Raw genomic sequence first — 21,232 nt, forward strand, 5'->3', positions numbered from 1 at the left:
CCAGGTCAGGAGTTAAAGTCACAGATAATGTACAGCCTATTGAGGTCATCAAGAAAGAGATTCTCTTCAATGTGAATATTATAAAGAGATGCTTTGGAATCTGTAATGGAATGATTTTAGTATTAATGGGATTATATTTGGATCAAAAACAAAGTTGCTGGAAAAGCTCAGCAGGTGTGGCAGCATCTGTGGAGGAGAAAACAGAGTTAACGTTTTGGGTCCAGAGACCCAGAACCGGCCCCGGCCTCAGGCCACTGAACCTGAAAGGTTAACTCTGGTTTTTCATTCACAGACGCTGCCAGACTGCTGAGCTTTTCCAGCAACTTTGTTTTTGTTCCTGATTTACAGTGTCCACAGTTCTTTTGGTTTATATTTGGATCATGTTTTTTAGAACTCTTTAAATGCAAGATTTGGACCCATAATGTAGTCTCTTCTATTCCATCTCCATTTATTTTGTGATATAAACAACTGTTTTATTGTTCATACCAAATCCTCAAAATTGTGTGTTTATGCTTCTGTGTGAGATCATAACATTAAAACCAAAAATCAAAATAAAAGTGATCTATCAAGCCAGATTTTTGTCTAGGATCTGACTTGAACAGTAATAATATGAGCTAGGATCATAACAGGAGACAGAGAGTTGGAAAAAAGGAGAAGGAGAAAGAAGGAGAGAGGTGGGGAAGGAGAGGGAAGGGAGGAAGAGGGAAAGGGGAAGGGAGGTAGAGGGAAGGGAGGAAGAGAGAAGGGAGGAAGATTGAAGGGAGGAAGAGGGAAGGGGAAAGGGCGGTAGAGGGAAGGGAGGAAGAGGGAAGGGAGAAAGAGGGAAGATTGAAGGGAGGAAGAGGGAAGGGGGAAGGGAGGAAGAGGCAGAGAGAAAAATACAGTAAAATCACAATAAGTCCATGCTGGAGAAAAATAAATGGAAACTTAACAATGCAGGAAAAATGACTTTATTTTTCAATTTGTTTACAATGATGAGACCTTTTACAGTAAAAGGCATTGAAAGACATTAGGAGTGAGCTCTGGCCATAACCCTTTTCTGCAGACCATGCTATCATCAGATGAATCCACCATGTCGTCAAGCTGTCAAACATATTTTCCACGTTTTTGTCCTGTAGTTTGAAATCCTGAGCATCTCCATGGACTTTGTTCAGGATGAGTGAGCAGGCAACTCTTCAGGGTTATCATTGTGGTCGCCTTCCTTTTCTTCCATTGAGTTACTTTGCCTGCTTTCCTGATCCACACCTCAGAAGTGCTGCAAGGACATCGAGGTGGTTTTGTTAGATTTATGATTAGTTAGAAGTCTCTTGCCATACGCAAAAAAATGTGGCTTCTCAGACTCGTCTATCACAAAGAGCGGCAGTGTTTCTGGGACCATCTGCATGGTGTAGAGCACACCAGTGACAAGTGCCTTGTTTCAACTGTCCACCATCGCGTGTTTCATCTTCAAACTTTGAAGAACAATCTGGTAAAAGGGGAGCTGGTTATGGCTCTGGATTGACAATCATGAACCTTGAGTTAATGATCAGGGGACATGGGTTCGAATCCTACAGTGACAGATGGTGTAATTTAAATTCACAATTACATAAGGCAAAGAAGTAGTCTATTCAGGATCAAAAACAAATTTGCTGGAAAAGCTCGGCAGGTCTGGCAGCATCTGTGAAGGAGAAAACAGAGTTAACATTTCGGGTTCGGTAATCCTTCCTCAGAACTGGTTCACTGGACCCGAAACGGTAACTCTGTTTTTCCCTTCACAGATGGTGCCAGACCTTCTGAGCTTCTCCAGCCACTTCTGTTTTCATTACCAATCTAGAGCTTCACTTTATCACAGGCTTCCTTCCACGTGATCTCCTGTTCTGCTAACAGCAATGGCCTACAACTGAGTGTTCAGGATCATCTGAGGTTGACTCACCACAATTCCACTGTAAATCCTCAAAAGGGAGAAGGACGCAGGGGCAGGGGAGAGGTGGGGGTGTAAGGAAAATATAATTGGTGGAAGCGAAGTTTGGGAAGAGGGATAGGGTGGGGCAATAAGGAGAAGGTGCAAGGTGGAATACGGGATGGATAGAAGGAGAAAGGTGTTGTTGGAGGGATGGGACAAGGGTGGGAAGATTTTAAATCTAGTCACTAAAGCAAACTTCATAGTGGCCAGTGACTTCAACATAGAGCTAGTAAATGATGCTTCCCCGCCCCCCATTATCATTTCACTCGCTACACTTTCGGCTTCACAGGCCTCTGTCCTTTGGCGACTTCGCTCTCACAGTTTGAACACTTCCTCCCTCAGTTCAGGGCAATTTACTGCCTCCCATATTTATTCCTGGAAGTGTTTTAGGGCATCACTAAACTGACTTCATCCTGTCCTTGACATGCAGCATTCATTAAGAGTGCTGACATTTTATTGAAGTGGAAGGAATTACTGGGAATTGCCTCTCTCAGAGATGACTGTGTTAGTCTTAGCCTGCTCAAAAGTGACAGATCCAAGACCATAACATTGCAGTGACGGATGTCTTTTACCATACTAACAATTGCATTTATTTAACCACTTTATCATTCTGTATATCTTAAAGTGTTTCAGACAGTGAATTAGTCTGATTTCCACTGACCATTATCTAATTAAAATGTTTTAAGATGATCCAAAGAAATGATATTGCTCGGGGCGATCCAGAATAAGAGGGGAGACAAACTTCAAACTAGAGTGAGGATGTTGCCTGGGACGGAGCGTTTCAGCAATGGAGGGAGGCTGGATAATCTCGGGTTGTTTTCTTTGGAGGGGAGAAGGCTTGGGGTGGGGGACCTGATGGAGGTTATGAGGGACGTGGTGCAGGGTGGATCGAAGGCAGCTATTCTCTTGGCTGAAGGATCAGCAACAAGAGGCATCATGGACTTTAGCAAGGCATTTGGTAAGGTTCCCCACGGCAGGCTCATTCATAAAGTCACGAGGTATGGGATACTGGGTGATTTGACTGTCTGGATTCAGAATTGGTTGGCTCACAGGAGGCAGAGAGTGGTTGTAGGTGGTAAGTATTCTGCCTGGAGGTCAGTGCTGAGTGGTATCCTGCAGGGGTCTGTTCTTCGGCCTCTGCTTTTTATGGTTTTTATAAATGACTTGGATGGGGAGGTTGAGGGGTGGGTTAGTATGTTTGCTGATGACACAAAGGTTGGAGGTGCCGTTGATAGTATCGAGGGCTATTGCAGGCTTCAGCGAGACATTGACAGAATGCAGAGCTGGGCTGAGAAATGGCAGATGGAGTTCAACCTGGATAAATGTGAAGTGATGCATTTTGGAAGGTCGAACTTAAATGCTGAATATAGGATTAAAGGCAGGATTCTCGGCAGTGTGGAGGAACAGCGGGATCTTGGTGTTCAAATGCATAGCTCCCTCAAAGTTGCCACCCAGGTGGATAAGGTTGTTAAGAAAGCATATGGTGTTTTGGCTTTCATTAACAGGGGGATCGAGTTTAAAAGCCGCGAGGTTATGCTGCAGCTCTACAAAACCCTGGTGAGACCACACTTGGAATATTGTGTCCAGTTCTGGTCGCCCTATTATAGGAAAGATGTGGAGGCTTTGGAGAGGGTGCAAAGGAGGTTTACCAGGATGCTGCCTGGACTGGAAGACTTGTCTTACGAGGAGAGGTTGACTGAGCTCAGACTTTTCTCTCTGGAGAGAAGGAGGAAGAGAGGTGACCTGATCGAGGTGTACAAGGTAATGAGAGGCATGGATAGAGTCGATAGCCAGAGACTTTTCCCCAGGGCAGGATTGACTGCCACGAGGGCTCATAGTTTTAAGGTGTTAGGAGGAAGGTATAGAGGAGACGTCAGAGGGAAGTTCTTCACCCAGAGAGTTGTGAGCGCATGGAATAGTTTGCCAGTGGTAGTCGTGGAAGCAGAGTCATTAGTGACATTTAAGCGACTGCTGGACATGCACATGGACAGCAGTGAATTAAGGGGAATGTAGTTAGGTTATTTTATTTTTGGATTAGGATTATTCCACGGCACAACATCGTGGGCCAAAGGGCCTGTACTGTGCTGTACTTTTCTATGTTCTGTGTTCTATGTTCTATTTTAAAGTGAAAGGCTGGATGTTTAGAGGAGATGCACCCCGAGGGTGGTGGGGTTCTGGAATGTACTGCTTAGGAGGGTGGTCAAGGTGGGAAACCTCGCAACCTTTAAAAAGAACTTGAATAAGCACTTGAAGGATATGGGCCTAGTGCAGGAAAGTGGGACTGATGTAAACTTACAGTAGCTTTGAATTGAACTGAATTATCACTGAGACAGCAGTTAGGAGTCGGCCACATTGCTGTGTGTCTGGAGTCACACATAAGTGGGTAAGGACTGCAAATTTCCTTCAATGACAGTAAAGTTGCCATTACAGACAGAAAGAGATGACTGGGGCTGGTTTAACCTGAGCGTCAGCAGATCTCAGGCAGGGGGAGGGATAACCTCAGCCGGCTTGGGAATTGAACCCACACTGCTGATGTTACAAACCGGCTGTGCGAGCTTTTTGAAGTAGCAATTACAGGGGTGTCACCAGGAGCAGTTATTCTCAGGCCATCGATGTTTACGCTCTGACAAGCGGCGTGGGGAGGGGGAACCTGGGTCTAACCTCACAGCTCACAGAAGTGCAGTTTTCCATGGTACTACCCTGGAGTGTCAGCCAAAGCTATGGGGCTTGAACTCTGCACACCTTCTCAAGGCTGAGACAAAGAGAGAATGTGCATTTCCATAGTGACTTTCACCACCTTGGGTTTCCCTCCAAGGAGTTGCCTTCTGAGGTGTGGTCACTGTTGTAATGCAGGAAACACAGTGGAAAATTTTCACACAGCAAGATCCCACAGACGGCACTGTGGTACTGGCCAAGTTTATTTTGAACAGTTTTGGCTGAGGGATAAATATCGATGATGAGGTTGGAATGAACACCACCCTGCATTTGTCTATATGTTGACTACAGGATCTTGTGCATTGGCCCCACTGAGAGCATGGGGCCTCAGTTTAATATCTCAGTCAGCACCTCCGACATCGCAGCACCCTGCAAATGTGACCCTGGAAGGGCCAATCGAGATTCAGTGTTGAAATCCCTGGAATGGGACACCCAATCCCCAGCTCCTGGCTCGTACATAAAGCCGTTACCACCCCACCACCAACCCCCCCCCCCCCCCCCCCCCCCCCCCCCCCCCCGCCCACCGAGTCACCAACTTCTTGTGATCAGAGTGGGCCTTAATAATTTGCATCTTTATATGATAGTTTATGTTCAAAGCTAACAGCAGTGTTAAGGTTAATGGTTGGCTGACTTCTTTATTTCCCCAGCTGGTCCGTTACACCACTGAGGGGCTTCTGCAACTTGGACCCCTAGGATCAACAAATTTCCTGCCTGACACCAAATGTTTAGTCGACGACAGAAGAATCAAATCCCCAAGTCTCAGAAAATGCGACGAGGTGCCCAGAGCAAACCAGAAACTCTGGGACTTCACACAGGTAATGTTGTTCTGTTGGCTCCTTGGCAGACCCAAAGGAGAGGGAATGATGGAATAATTGGAAACTATTCAGCAACATGAGATGTTCCTCAGACGGGAAAGGATAACTGAAAGGTGGTTCCAGCCCTGGACTGTTATGGGTCTGGGAGTGAGGTACTTAACCAGATGTATTGAGAATCAATAGAGGACTTAGGTTTGACCATTTGGTGGCTGAGATATGGAATCGAGCTTGATATTCAGGTTGTTGGGACAATACCCCACAAACATATCATGCCGATTTAATTGCCAAGTTCCTCCCCCACCCTGCCTCATTCTTTCTCCACAGCCCTGCAAAAATTCCCTATTTAAGAACAGTACCGCACAGTACAGGCTCTTCGGCCCACAATGTTGTGCTGACCTATTATCCTACCAGATCAAACTACCCTGCATACCCTATTCTTTCCTATCCTCCAATGTGCTTATCCAAGAGTCAATTAAATGTCTTGAAAGTATCTCACTTCGCTACTACTGCCGGCAGCACATTCCACACACCCACCACTCTCTGTGTAAAGAACCGACCTCTGACATCTCCCCTATACCTTCCTCCAATCACTTTAAAATTATGCCCCCTCGTGATAGTCATTTCCACCCTGGGAAAAAGTTTCTGACTTTCTGCTCTATCTATGCGTCTCATCATCTTGTACACCTCTATCAAGTTACCTCTCATCCTTCTTCACTCCAATGAAAGAAGCCCTACCTCCCTCAACCTTTCCTCATAAGACCTGTCCTCCAGTCCAGGCAGCATCCTGGTAAATCTCCTCTGCACCCTGTCCAAAGCTTCCACATCTTTCCTATAAGGAGGTGACCAGAACCGAACACAATATTCCAAGTGTGGTCTAACCAGGGTCTAACCTCGCAGGTCTTAAACTTAATTCCCCTGCCATGCAGACTCCTCACTAGGGCCCCTCACAGGTATTTTCTATCAGCCTATTCAGGGATGTCATGACACAGCTCTGGAGCAGGTGAGAGACTTGAACCTGGGCCTCCTAGCTCAGAGGTTGGGACAGCACTATTGTATCACGAAAGTCTTCCTTCAGGTCATTTCCTGGGTCTCTGCATTACTAGCCCAGTGACTCTGATATCACCTCACAGTTTCAGCAGTAATGTTGGTTTTGTTAACAAAACTTGTACCTGTTTGATATCTTGCAGTAGACTACATCTTGTCAAGATCAGAGCATCTTCTTGTTAAGACTCGATAGTATGGCTGCTCTCGCATTAGAGAGAGAGAGAGAGAGAAAGATGACTGGAGGTGGTTTAATCTGAGGGTTGGTGCATCTCAGGCAAGGGAGAGGGTCAGAAGGAGAGACTTTCATGATAACCTCAACAGTAGGTTAGAAACAGAAAGGGAAAGGGACTGATGACAATGTCCCCGCACCCACAATGATCTCAGCTTTAAATGCCCATGTCGAGGAAGCGCTGCACACTGACGGGAGGTCCTGTTTACGAATGGGATGGTCAGTGGGACAGGAAACATTGGAGATACTCAGCAGGTCTGGCAGTGTCTGCAAAGAGTAGAACAGAGTTTAAGGCCCTGGTCCACAGCCTTTTATCAGAAGTTTTTCTCGCCTTACCAATCCAGCCTGTCTCCCTTGAGTGTTTCCAAAGTTTTCTGATTTTTATTTCCGATCGACCACAGCTGCAGTATTTTGCTTCTGCATTAATGCAGAGGCTTGATGCACGCTGGGTGTTCAGCGTTTACAACAACAGCTGAGGAGCTGTCATCTGTGTCTTACACAATCTTTATCACAGTGACCTGCTGATTGCTATGGTGCTGGTAGTGGGATTTAGCTTTGCGTCCTCGTTCCCTATTACACTTTGACCAAACTAGACTGAAAATGCCTAAGCTTGTCTGATCCCAGAAGCTGAGCAGGGTCGGGCCTGGTTAGCACTTGGATGGGAGACTGCTTGGGAATACCAGGTGCTAAAAAGGCTCTTGTAGCACCATGATGGTGTCCCTAAGTCTGAGCTAAGATGGTCAGGTTCAAATCTCCCTTGCTCCAGAGATGTGTCAGAATGCCCCTTAACAGGTTGATTATGAATATTTCCACTGGCTGTGAAGTGCTTTGTAATGTTGTGAAAGGTGCTATGTAAATCTGAATCTCTCTGTGGCTATAAATGCCAACATACCTTTCAAGAAATAATTTCGTCTTTATTTATCATGCTGGGAACAGTAAGTACGTGTGTGTGTGTGTGTGTGTGTGTGTGTGTGTGTGTGTGTGTGTGTGTGTGTGTGTGTGTGTGTGTGTGTGTGTGTGTGTGTGTGTGTGTGTGTGTGTGTGTGTGTGTGTGTGTGTGTATAAAGTGTGTGATTTGGTAATGCACATTGACTTTCTTTTGCAGAATGGCCCGATTATTAACAGGGACACAGGACATTGCTTGGAGGTGGAAATGACCAAGGATGCTAACTTTGGCCTGCGATTATCACTGCAGAAATGCTCTGGGCAAAAGTGGATAATCAGAAACTGGATCAAACACATCAAGCACTGAGTGCTGATGGGATTTATTTGCTGCATCCCAGTGTATCTTTGTATATCTACTTCCACGTGACATTGTAATGTGTAACCAAGCAGCCGTGAGACGTTGTGGGGTACACAGGGGGGGACCACCCAGTCATTCTTGATGAAGGGACACTTTCAGTCAATACTCTAATTTGAAAATTATTGACCACTGCACGGAATTAAATGAACAATAATGATGTGCCTTTTCTCACTTATAAACTTCTCGACTGGAAACCCGCCCCTTAAGCATGTTTCGGTTATTATATTGGAACAGAAAACTGTAAATAACAACATTAAAACAGAATTAGAATGTTACAAGACTAAAAGCTACCATTTGAAAAGAGGAGGCAGGAGCAGTGGAAACCAGGGGGATCAGTAAACACCAGTGTTGGAAAGATGAACAGGTTGTTAAGAATGCTCACACATCCGATCATGAGGTTTGTAAATTAGCGCACAATGGGCTATATTTTCCCAGTAAACAGGTAGGAGTCCTGGGCTGGGGGACAGGGAGATAGCAGATACAGCACTGTGTTAACCTCCTGACATGATTCCCCAGGGGATATGTCCCTGGGACAACTGTGAACCGGGAGGTGGATAGTTAGTCTATTAGTCTAGCAAAGGCTCCACCTTGAGGCTATGCTAGCCCACCTCGCTCCATCATCACTGCCTCCTGGCAGATGTCCATCAGAATGACAGAGCTGTGTTCCCCATTAGTGGGGCCTGCAGGGTAATGATAGACTGTAGCCCCTAGCGAGTTTTGAGAAGATTTGTAGCTCAGGTTGAGGTTCTGGATGTGAGTTTGCTCGCTGAGCTGGAAGGTTCGTTTTTAGACATTTTGTCACCATTCTAGGTAACATCATCAGTGAGCCTCCGGTGAAGCGCTGGTGTTATGGCCCGCTTTCTATTTATGTGTTTAGGTTTCCTTGGGTTGGTGATGTCATTTCCTATTCTTTTTCTCAGAAGGTGGTAGATGGGCTCCAAATCAATGTGTTTGTTGATGGAGTTCCGGTTGGAATGCCATGCTTCTAGGAATTCTCGTGCGTGTCTCTGTTTGGCTTGTCCTAGGATGGATGTGTTGTCCCAATCAAAGTGGTATCCTTCCTCATCTGTTTGTAAGCATACTAGTGATGGTGGATCATGTCTTTTTGTGGCTAGTTGATGTTTACGTATCCTGGTGGCTAGCTTTCTGCCTGTTTGTCCAATGTAGTGTAGTGGACAAACAGACTGTAGCCCCATCCACGAATAGATCTGCAGAGGGGTGCTCACCTGCCCGGACACCTCTCCTGGTGGCCGGACATTGCTGAGGTTCCTCTAATTGGATCTCCAGCGTGGAGAACCTGGCAACCACCTGTTATGGGATGCCTAGTGTGGAGGTATCCAGTTACGGGGCTGTCTCTGGGGGTTTGGGTAGGATTGGTGACAATCCCAATGATCTGGCTCCACAGGCTGCTTTCTCAGCATCATAGATTTCCTTCTGATCTCTGTGGTGTGTGTGTGGTGGAGATTGGTCTGATTTCTGATGCAATAAGTGTTTTACGTCTTTCTGAGCTTGGACAGTGCTGTGAGTGTTTCAGACACCTTCATGCTTGGATAGGGACGACCTGACATTCAGGAGAACCTTGCAGAGGTAATGCTACTTCCCACAACTCAAATGTTTACAGGAGCTGGGACCAAGATCCCTCGACCAATGGATTCACTGTGTTCCTGAAGGTCACCCAGTCAGTGCAGTGAAAGTCTGGTTTTGCTTTAAGTTCCTCTGAGTGTTTTCTTCATGAGTGCCCACGTCAACTTTGAGACACTGAGATACATCTTCACCTTTATGCCTTTGGGGCCATCAAGGGGGATGGATCTTGAGCTTTAGCTTTAAAATATTACAGTGATTGGTCCATCACTCAGGCCCACATTTGGCTGACATTACACATTCTTTCTCAGGATGATACTGTTGACGAGATGCTCATGTACAGAATAATGGGAGTTCATCCAAGACATTGTGATCCAAGAGGCAAATGACAGTTGGTTAACAGCTCACCTCCAGCAAGAAGAGATAATTTCTGTTACCTCACTTATTGTGATCGCCCCTTTTCATGCCTGATGATAGCCCAACCATCCCATTGAAGTCGTTGAGAATGATTAACTTGTCTGACTTTGCCACATTATCAACCACGGAACAGAGGTCACCTCTGAACTTATCCTTGACACAAACGATCACGAACACCCATGAGAAGGAAAGCCAACTTTCTGTTGAGATGGCTGTTGCCAATGAAGCACACACCAGCCTCCCAGCTATCAGACAGGATACTGAGGAGAACTTCCTTCATCTCCTTTGATTGCAACCCAAGAACGCCATCACTAAAGAGGACTGGGTTTAAAGTTTCATCTATGAAGCACCACACACCCCCATTCCCCCCAGTACAATCAGTCCTCATTTAAAGTTGTAATTGCATTCCTGCCAACATGACTTTAAGTGATAATGGGAACTGCAGATGCTGGAGAATCCGAGATAACAAAGTGTGGAGCTGGATGAACACATCAGGCCAAGCAGCATCTCAGGAGCACAAAAGCAGACGTTTCGGGCCTAGACCCTTCATCAGAAAAGGGGGATGGAGAGAGGGAACTGGAATAAATGGGGAGAGAGGGGGAGGTGGACCGAAGATGGAGAGTAAAGAAGATAGGTGGAGAGGAGAGTATAGGTGGGGAGGTAGGGAGGGGATAGGTCAGTCCAGGGAAGACGGACAGGTCAAGGAGGCGGGATGAGGTTAGTAGGTAGCAAATGGAGGTGCGGCTTGAGGTGGGAGGAAGAGATGGGTGAAAGGAAGAACAGGTTAGGGAAGCGAGGACAGGCTGGGCTGGTTTTGGGATGGAGTGGGGGGAGGGGACGAGCTGGGCTGCTTTTGTGTTGCAGTGGGGGGAGGGGAAGAACAGGGCTGGTTTTGGGATGCAGTGGGTGGAGGGGAAGAGCTGGGCTGGTTTTGTGATGCAGTGGGGGGAGGGGAAGAACAGGGCTGGTTTTGGGATGCAGTGGGGGAAGGGGAGATTTTGAAGCTTGTGAAGTCCACATTGATACCATTGGGCTGCCGGGTTCCCAAGCGGAATATGAGTTGCTGTTCCTGCAACCTTCGGGTGGCATCATTGTGGCACTGCAGGAGGCCCAGGGTGGACATGTCATCTAAAGAATGGGAGGGGAAGTGGAAATGGTTTGCGACTGGGAGGTGCAGTTATACCCTCCTAACACTTTGGTGGTAATCCTTTTAAGTTTTCTGTGACCTTCCGTTGGAAATCAGCGCCCTCTGTGGATTTGCCGTTCCACTTTCTACCTAAATCTGAGCCATCAACAGATTGGAGCAAAATTTTTGTCATGTTCGGAGTTGTACAGTTGATTGATTTATCTGGCATCGAAGGAACAGCATGACAGGCTGCCTCGTGGTTTGGAAGCCTTCCAAAGAACTTAATTAGTCAAAATAAAGTCAACAATTTGGGAAGAGCAAAATCATTACTACCACATGGAAAATATCAAACAAAGCACAGCATTAGATGCTGAGAGGGGAGGAGGGTGAAGAAAGGGAAGGCAAAGAGAGAAATAGATTAGATTAGATTCCCTACGGTGTGGAAACAGGCCCTTCGGCCCAACAAGCCCACACTGACCCTTGGAGCATCCCACCCAGACCCACCCCCCTATAACCCACACACCCCTGAACACTACGGGCAATTTCCCATGGCCAATCCACTTAGCCTGCACATGTTTGGACTGTGGGAGGAAACCGGAGCCCCCGGAGGAAACCCACGCAGACACAGGGAGAATGTGTAAACTCCACAGGGGAGAGAGGGGTTGAATGAAGAGAAGTCTCTGTTCTTTAACACTCCTACACTTCTTTTTGGATCTTCCATCAGGATCTTAATAAAATGCTCCACCTTCTAACTAAGGACTCACTTCTGTTGTAACATCAGTGTCATTTCCTTCAGGCACATAATCTCTCCCTCTCTCTCTCGCTCCCTTTCTCCCTCTCTCTCTCTCTCTCAGCTCAGATCCCTTTCTTCATTTTCTTTCCCATCGCACACAACAGCTGACAGAAAGCCCTCATGACAGTACCGAGGTTAAAACCCATCCACAGATCTATTTTTCTCAAATCATGCAAGTGATTCTCAATCCTCGAACTAAGATCCCGAGTCTTTGTTGCTGATGATGAATTTCTACCGCTAGAGGGTGGTTAATCTGTGAAACTCTTCGCTGCAGAGGGATATGGAGACCAAGTCATTGAGTGTATTTAAGATAGAGATAGATGTTTGATTGCTAAGGGGATCAAGGGTTACAGGGAGAAGGGTGGAGAATGGGGTTGAGAAACATGCCAGCCGTGATCACGTGGCTGAGCAGACTCAATGGGCCAAATGGCATAATTCTGCTGCTGTATCATGAGACTTTAATGGTTTTGTTCTGAGGTATGACACAGGCTGTTTATTCCCTTCAAGTGAGCTGACCACGGCAGTGATGTGTAGCCTTGTGTTTCCTTGGGAACAAACTGTTTGTCCATTGGATTAGCACAGCACAGGGTTCAGGTCCACCAACGGGACACACAGGGATTGCATTGACTGATTATCGAGATGTTTACAAGAGAGTGAAGAGTGTTTCATTTGCTCATTTTGAAAACTTGATGAAAAGTTATATCAAGTGTAGTTTTGTATCGATAAGAAATTTCTTTTCATTGAGATTCTGGAAGATCTTTCATTTTTGCTTCTTCATGAGATCCTTAATTGCCAAAATCCAGGTCCTGTGGCCCTGGAGTCACATGTAGGCCAGACCAGGTAAAGATGACGGATTTCCCTCCTTAAAGGATAAGTGGTGAGCCAGATGAGGTCTTTATTACAATCAGCAATAGTCACCATTAGGAAAAATTGCTGCTTAATTGAATTCAAACTTTTACCATCTGCTTTGGTGAGATTCAAATCTACATTCTTGGAGTGTTAGCCTGGTGTTCTTGATTACTAGTCCAGTGACATTTTCAATGCAGCCTGCCTCCTCCACGATCTAGAATGTTCTGCTTGAAAAGATGGTGGAAGTAGTTTCAAAAGCATTATATTTAATTGCATAGATTTTAAGGCTAATCTTCCTAAAGGTCTGTCCTAGTTATTATGTTCTATATGAGCCAGCTCCCACCATTTCCTTCTATCCCTTTCTCCCCCATTTATATCTGGATTCTCCTTCCACCTCTGTCTGGTCTTTGTACCAATCATTCCCCGAGGCAGCAAAATCCACTTTCTATCCTCATTCAGGGTAGACTGGGTTCAGTAAATCCCCAAAAGGAATCATGTATGACTGCATTATTATTAATTGATTATTGATTCTGGGTCTCCCAACTCAAGTGCCAACAGTCTGGGTGCAGGGAAGATGTTTCTGTTGGAGGGATCAGAGTGAGATGGTAGGAGTGCTCCGAGCTGTACAAACCCGCAGGAGTCACCAGGATGATTTGAGATGATAGATAACACACAGAACCCGAGAATCTCACAGCGCAGAGCAGAGCAATCATGACTGTTAGCTCTTTGAAGGAGCTATCCAATTAGACCCACCTGCCTGTTCTTTCCCCGTAACTTTGTACTTTCTTCCCACTTTAAGCATATATCCCTTTTTAATGGCTCCTGTTGAATCTGCTTCCACTGCCATTTCTGACAGCTCGCTAGGGATTGTGACTCATGGAATATAAAATAAATCCTCTGTTCTTTTGTTTATTGTTAAATGTGTCTCCTTCAGTTGGAAATGCTTCTTGTCAGTGGGACTTCCTCCTAACTTATCCCTCGTGATTTGTGTTAAAATCCCCTGAACCTTATGTGCAGTAAGGTGAACAATCCCAGCTTCTTCAGTCTCTCCAAGTGTGCGGAAGAAGGAACCAAAAGAAGAATTCTGGGATACTCCGGAGATTTACACAAGGCATGGAATGGGTAAGCAGTGTGGACGCTGAGATGTGTGTTGTATAGTAACATCTCAGAGCTAGACAGAGATGATATAACTCCGTATGTGTGTGACACATTTGATTCGCACAGCTTCAAGATGTCTACTCCGTGCCTGAGTTTTGGTTCCCAGATCTTTCTGCGGCTTCATTTATATTTCTCCCTGAGTCAGTGCCCAGGCTCAATTAATCAAGCTCAGTGAACATTAGTAGAAAACAGACATGTAATCAAAAACAGAACAGTTAACCCATTAAGCACCACAATAGAACCAGGACGCAAATGATACAGGAGCTCGTTGCCCCAGGGTTTACGGAGTGGAAGGAATGTCAAAGGTTTTCGAAGAGGCAGCATAGTATGGCCTTAGGTGATGGAAAGGTTTGGGTGATTGTTTCGAAAGACAGTTTTTTCGTCTACCCTTTTCTGGGATGTGGGTAATTTTCTTTATTCATGGGACGTGGGTGTCTCTGGCTGGGCCCAGCATTTAGCACCCATCCCTAGTTGCCCCTTGAGAAGGTGGTGGTGAGATGCCTTCTTGAACCGCTGCAGTCCTCCTGCTGTAGGTTGACCCATAGTGCCCTTAGGGAGGGAATTCCAGGGTTTTGATCCAGTGACAGTGAAGGAACGGCGATATATTTCCAAGTCAGGATGGTGAGGGGCTTGGAGGGGAATTTGGAGGTGTAACAAAAACAAAGTTGCTAGTCGATATTGAGTCCGGAGGGCTGTAGGGTCCCCAAACAGAAAATGAGGTTTTGTTCCTCCAGGAAGTTAACGTTTCGGGTCCAGTGACCCTTCCTCAGAACTGCAGCTGGTTCCTCCAGCTTGCGTTGGGCTTTGCTGGAATACTGTAGCTAGCCAGAGACAGAGATAAGCATATATAGCAAAACATAAGCATATATAGCTTGCTAGCGTCAGTGGTGGGGAGAGTGGATGCTTGTGGATGTGGTGCCAATCAAGTGGGGCTGCTTTGTCCTGGATCATGTCAGGCTTCTTGAGTGTTATTGGGGCTGCCCCCATCCAGGCAAGTGGGGAGTATTTCATCGCACTCCTAACTTGTGGCGAGTAGCTGGTGGACAGGATTTGGAAGGCGAGTTACTCACTGCAGGATCTTAGCCTCTGATCTGCTCTTATAGCCATAGTGTTTATATGGTGGATAACACAGCGCCAGAGACCTGGGTTCAATTCAATACTCAGGCGACTGTCTGTGTGGAGTTTGCACATTCTCCCCGTGTCTGCGCAGGGTTTCCTTCAGGTGCTCTGGTTTCCTCCCATAGTCCAAAGATGGACAGGTTAGGTAGATTGGCCATGTTAAATTACCCATAGTGTCCAGGGATGCATAAATTTGGTGGGTTAGACATGTGAAATACAGGGAAAGAGTAGTGGGGGGGTGGGTCTGGGTGGGATGCTCTTCGGAAGGGCAGTGTGAACTTGTTGGGCCGATTAGTCTGTTTCTATACTGTAGGGATTCTATGATCTATGAATATTACTTGTCAGCCCAAATTTGTCCAAGTCTTATTGTATTTGAACATGGACTGCTTCAGTATCTGAGGAGCTGTAGATGGTGCTGAGCATTGTGTAATCATTGGTGAACATCCCCAAGTCTAACCTTATGATGGAGGGAAGGTTATTGATGAAGCAGCTGAAGATGGTTGGGCCTAGGACGCTACCCTGAGGAACTCCTACAGAGATGTCCTGGAGCTGGGGGTGACTGACCTCCAACAACCACAACCAGCTTCCTATGTTTCGGAGATAGTAGGAGCTGCAGATGCTGGAGAATCTGAGATAACAAGGTGTAGAGCTGGATGAACACAGCAGGCCAGGCAGCATCAGAGGAGCAGGAAGGCTGACGTTTGGGTCTAGAGGGTCAAGGCCCGAAACATCAGCTTTCCTGCTCCTCTGATGCTGCTTGGCCTGCTGTGTTCATCCAGCTCTACACCTTGTTATCTCAGTCTTCCTGTGTGTCTCCAAGCAGCAGAGAGTTTGTCCCCGATACCCATTGATTCCAGTTTTGCTTTATGCCACACTTGGTCAAATGCGGCCTTGATGTAAAGGGCTGTCACTCTCACCTCACCTCACTAACAAGGCCAGCTTTTGTTGCAGATCCCTACCTGCCCTTGCTCTGAGTGATTTGCTTCTGAATCTCAGAGTTTTTAAGAGTTAGCCACACTGCTGTGGATCTGGAGTCACACAGACTGAGGAAGACTGTAAATTTCCTTCCCCAAAGGAGGGAAGGGGGGTAGGTGGATCAGATGGGTTGTTGCAAAAAATATCAAGGAGAGCTGTCATCAACATTCACCACAACCATGCACACGTCCTCCTACTACTGCCATATTCAAACAATTACTGGAGGGAATGTAGGCTCCATTACTGAGATTAGTCTTCACTTCCAAGTTTAATTAATTGAATTGAAATTCTACCAGATGCCAGAAACGGATTTGAAGCCATATCTTTGGAACATTGATAACAAAATGTGAGGCTGGATGAACACATCAGGCCAAGCAGCATCTCAGGAGCACAAAAGCTGACGTTTCGGGCCTAGACCCTTCATCCTTTGGAACATTGTTCTGGATTGCCAGCCCAGTGACATTACCACATAGCCAACCATCTAGAAAGGAAAGTAGGAACAGGATAGGCCATTCAGCCCATTGAGCCTGTTCCACCATTCAATGAGAACGTGACTTGATGTCACTTGATGTCCTTTGGATAAGTGACTTCAACAAAATGGTATGGGAAGAACTTACTGTAAGGTGACTACACATTTCAGAACAGCAGCAAAGAGATTACATTTAACAAGTGTAACAAGAACACTTTATCAGTGACAGCACAACAATAAACACCATTACCTGAGGAGAGGAAAGAAGTAAATGTGCGTCTGCTGCTGGGTAAAGAAAAAATTCCTGATGACTTTTGTTGTATTCTTTGATATTTTCCTGCAGTAAATTAAAATAATTGGCACACTCAGAGGGTGATATTGCAGAGGGCAGTAAAATTAAATCAGGATCCCAGGAGAATATTAATTAGGATCTCAGGAGGGAATGTTTCGCTGACTTGCCTGGAAAAGGGGTATCGTCTTCAAATTAGTGAAAGGAAGGAAACAGACGTCTCAGTGTAGCAGAAATCAAAAATAACCTTTGCAGAAGAAAGCTGCCAGGCAAAATGTTTGACCCACACTTTATGGAGACAAAGAATTATTTTAGGCCATTATGCAGATTCCTATCAGAGCAGAGAGGCAGTGGCTGGATGTCAAAGATGGCAATTTCCAGCTCTCAGCAAATCTTCTAGCGCAGAACCAGGCGACTCGGCCCATTGTGGTCATTTTGCTCGGCCTCCAGCTAAATGTGGCCACAGGCGCCAAGAGCCAAATGGGCGGGTGATAATGAAATGTGAGGCTGGATGAACACAGCAGGCCAAGCAGCATCTCAGGAGCACAAAAGCTGACGTTTCGGGCCTAGACCCTTCATCCCAAATGGGCCACTTCTTTGTTGCAAGATACCTCATTCAGAGCTCAGCCCTTTCCAGGGATGTGAATGTTATGGACTGGGCCCACATTTGTTACCCATCCCTGATTGCCCTTTGACTTGCTGGGGCCTTTCAGATGGTAAGAGTCAACCACATTGCCACAGGTCTGCAGTCACATGTAGGCCAGACTGGGTAAGGATGGCAGATTTCCTTCCCTAGAGGACATTAGTTAACAAGATGTGGTTTTTAACAGCAATCAATGAGGAACTGGCTTTTAATATTGTGCAGATCTTGCTGTATTTAAACATGGACTGTCTCAGTATCTGAGGAGTGGCGAATCCTTCATTCTTTTATTCGTTAACGGGATGAAGACTTCGTTGGCCAGGCTGCATTTATTGTCCATCCCTAATTGCCCAGAGGGCAGTTAAGAGTCAATCACATTGCTGTGGGTCTGCAGTCACGTGTAGGCCAGACTGGGTAAAGATGGCAGATTTCCTTCCCTACAGGACATTAGTTAACAAGATGTGGTTTTTAACAACAATCAATGAGGGACTGGCTTTTAATATTGTGCAGACCTTGCTGTATTTAAACATGGACTGTCTCAGTATCTGAGGAGTGGCGAATACTTCATTCTTTTATTCGTTAACGGGATGAAGACGTCGTTGGCCAGGCTGCATTTATTGTCCATCCCTAATTGCCCAGAGGGCAGTTAAGAGTCAACCACATTGCTGTGAATCTAGAATCACATGTAGGCCAGACCGGTTAAGGATGGCAGTTTCCCTCCCTAAAGGACGTTAGTGAACCAGGTGGGTTTTCCCAACAATGAATTCATGGTCATCATTAGATTCTCAATCTCAGATATTTTATTGAATTCAAATTCCACCATCTGCCGCAGCGGGATTTGAACACAGGTTCCCGGAACATTATCCGGGTCTCTGGATTAACAGTCCAGCAATAATACCACTAGGCCATTTCCTCCCCTGAATGGTGCTGAACATTGTGCAATGATCGGCAAACATCCCCACTTCTGACCTCATGATGGAGGGAAAGTCATTGATGAAGCAGCTGAAGATGACTGGGCCTAGGACACTCCCCTGAGGAACTCCTGCAGAGATGTCCTGGAGCTGGGATGGCTGACCTGCAAAAACCACCACCATCTTCCTTCATGCCATGTATGACTCTTAACCAGCGGAGAATTTTTTTTTCCCTGACTGCATTTGACTCCAGTTTTGCTAGGGTTCCTTGATGTCACACTCGGTCAAATAGGACCTTGATGTCAAGGGCTGTCACACTAACCTCCTTCACCAGTGTGGTGGAGGCACATACATCTGTAACATTTAAAAAGCATCTGGACGAGTACTTAAAATTACAGGGCACGGTAAGTAATGGACCAACTGCACGTCAATGTGACTAGTGTAGTTTGATGTTTGTTGGCTGGTATGGACATGGTGGGCCAAAGGGCCTGTTTCAATGTTGTATGATCAGGAGCTGAGTGGCCCTGGTGGAACCCAAACTGGGCGTCACTGAGCAGGTTATTGCTGAGCAGATGCTGCATGATAGCCCTGTTACTGACACCCCTCATCCCTTTCCTGATTGACTTAGACTGATGGGATGGTAAAGACATATCTTGCTTTCCAGTGATGGATCAAAACCCTGGAATTCCCTCCTTAATTGCATTGTGGGTGCCCCTGAACTAAACAGACTTCAGCAAATCACCACCTTCTCAAAGCCACTTTGGGATGGGCAATAAATGATGGCCCAGCTAGGAATTCCCTGTCTCCCATGAATGATTAAAAAAAGACAAACCTGGACAATTTTCCACATTGTGGGATAGATGCCTGTGTTGTAGCTGTGCTGGAAACTGCTTGGCTCAGAATGTGGCAGGTTCTGGAGCTCACGCCTTCTGCACAGAATGTTGTCATTTTAAGTATCCAGTGCCTCTAACTATTTATTGATATCACTTGGAGTGAATCGAATTGGCAGAAGATGCATTTGTGATGTTGAGGACCTCAGGATATAGGGATGTCAGGGGCAAGAAATTTATTTCTAACACCGCACGTCCTTTCTAAGGAAATTGTCAGAAATATTCACAGCGTTGCAATTGTAGTCTAAGGTTCTAGGTGAATTGACATAGTGTCTCTTCCTTTCAGTCCTATCCCCCAGGAATGGGTTTTAGTGCTTTGTTGGCTCATAGTTCATGAACTTTGATGCTACTTTCACAAAATGTCACCTGCACAGTACAACTTCTAGTTCTCGCAGTCAGCCTACATCGCTGATCAGCAGCGATATGAGGAAGAGGGTCACAAATGCTGACCTCTCCACTGGTGGGTCACTGTACCTTTCCATGGTGACACACAGTGACTGGGTACCTCGTGAGCCCAGGCTAAAGCTAGAGAGGAGTTTGCAGAAAGTTTGGCTCCCAGTCTCGTGTTGTGTATTGGTCACCAGAGGCAGGTACCAGACCCCCAAGTAGGGGCCGAATAGGTGCACTGTTTTGTGGGTGCCTCCGGAGAGATAAATGTGAAATGAATAAACTCTGGCGCAAGATCAGGAGTGGAAAAGGTGGACCCATGCCCAAATCTGTCATCATTCCTTGATGCCTGCAACCAAAGCACTACCAAAATTTGTTCTTTACATTCCTTGGATCCAAATGGGGGAGGCTGAGAGTTTCAGCAATGCAGGGTCTCCAAAATATTTACATCGGGACAGGACACTTAAGTTTTGACGAAGGTTGAGTACCGAGGAGCAAACTACCACCTTGCCAGCTACACAGCCGCTCACCTTCATTCTTCCTGCCAAAGCACATCACCTTGCAGGACTTTGTATGCAAAGCAATCTCACTTATTTGCCCAAATTGAGCAGGTTCAGTACAATACAGTGAGAGAAACAGTTGACAAGCCGCAAGGAGACAGTGATCCATAACATAAAGTTGTTAATCGTAAGAATAGAAAAGGAAAAAGAAAAGCTTAAGACAAATTGTGGGGAGAAAATATAAATCTGAGCAAGATTTTAAAGGAAGGCCATATTACCCTTCAAGGCGGAGATCGACAAATTCTTGATCTCACAAGGAATCAAGGGCTATGGGGAGAGTGCAGGGAAGTGGAGTTGAAATGCCCATCAGCCATGATTTAAATGGCGGAGTGGACTTGATGGGCTGAATGGCCTTACTTCCACTCCTATGTCTTATGGTCTTACGGTCTTATATAAATGCAAGGGATGGTTGGCAGCTTGGTCTGTAGATCGGGAACACAAAATATTCGAACTAAATGGATACTGATCAAATACGTCTGAGTAAGTGCATGGAGAAATGTGAAAAATGGAGAAACAGGATATTTTTAAGAAGTGAGGCACAGTTTTGGTCACCACATTACCGAAGGCTGTGGAATCTCCGGAGAGAGTGCAAAGGGGGTTCACCAGGATGTTGCCTGGTCTCCAGGACATTGGCTCCGAGGAAAAGTTAAAAAAACGAGGATTGTTTTCACCGGAAAGATGGTGGCTGAGAGGAGATCTGATGGAAGTCTACAAAATTATGAGAAGCATGGATAGGGTGGATAGTCAGAGGCTTTTTCCCAGGGTTGGTGTTTCAATTATAAGTGGGCACAGGTTCAAGGTGAGAGAGGTAAAGTTTAAGGAAGAGGTGCGAGGGAAGTTTTTCGCGCAGAGAGTCATAGGAGCCTGGAACGTACTACCAGAAGAGGTGGTAGAAGCAGACACATTGGTGACATTTGAGAGGCATCTGGTTGGTTACATGAATAGAGAGGAAATAGAGCATATGAACCAAATAAGGGCAGAAGGCTTGTTATTTAGCTTAGTCATGACAATCAGCACAGG

The 21,232-nt window shown here is 45.9% G+C and overlaps 1 protein-coding gene across 1 annotated transcript in view; it reads left to right on the forward strand.

Moving 5' to 3' along the window:
• The window catches only part of galnt9 (polypeptide N-acetylgalactosaminyltransferase 9), a 274,221-nt gene extending 263,361 nt beyond the window's left edge, over positions 1-10,860 (forward strand). Inside the window, exons 10-11 of the mRNA XM_048556262.2 lie at positions 5,305-5,472; positions 7,851-10,860. Of these exons, the coding sequence (XP_048412219.1) occupies positions 5,305-5,472; positions 7,851-7,997 (315 nt within the window). The 3' untranslated portion in view covers positions 7,998-10,860. The remainder of the gene's footprint in view (positions 1-5,304; positions 5,473-7,850) is intronic.
• The last annotated feature ends 10,372 nt before the right edge of the window (positions 10,861-21,232 follow it).

Source organism: Stegostoma tigrinum, chromosome 26, assembly GCF_030684315.1.
Source record: "Stegostoma tigrinum isolate sSteTig4 chromosome 26, sSteTig4.hap1, whole genome shotgun sequence".
In the NCBI taxonomy this organism is placed as follows: Eukaryota; Metazoa; Chordata; class Chondrichthyes; order Orectolobiformes; family Stegostomatidae; genus Stegostoma; species Stegostoma tigrinum.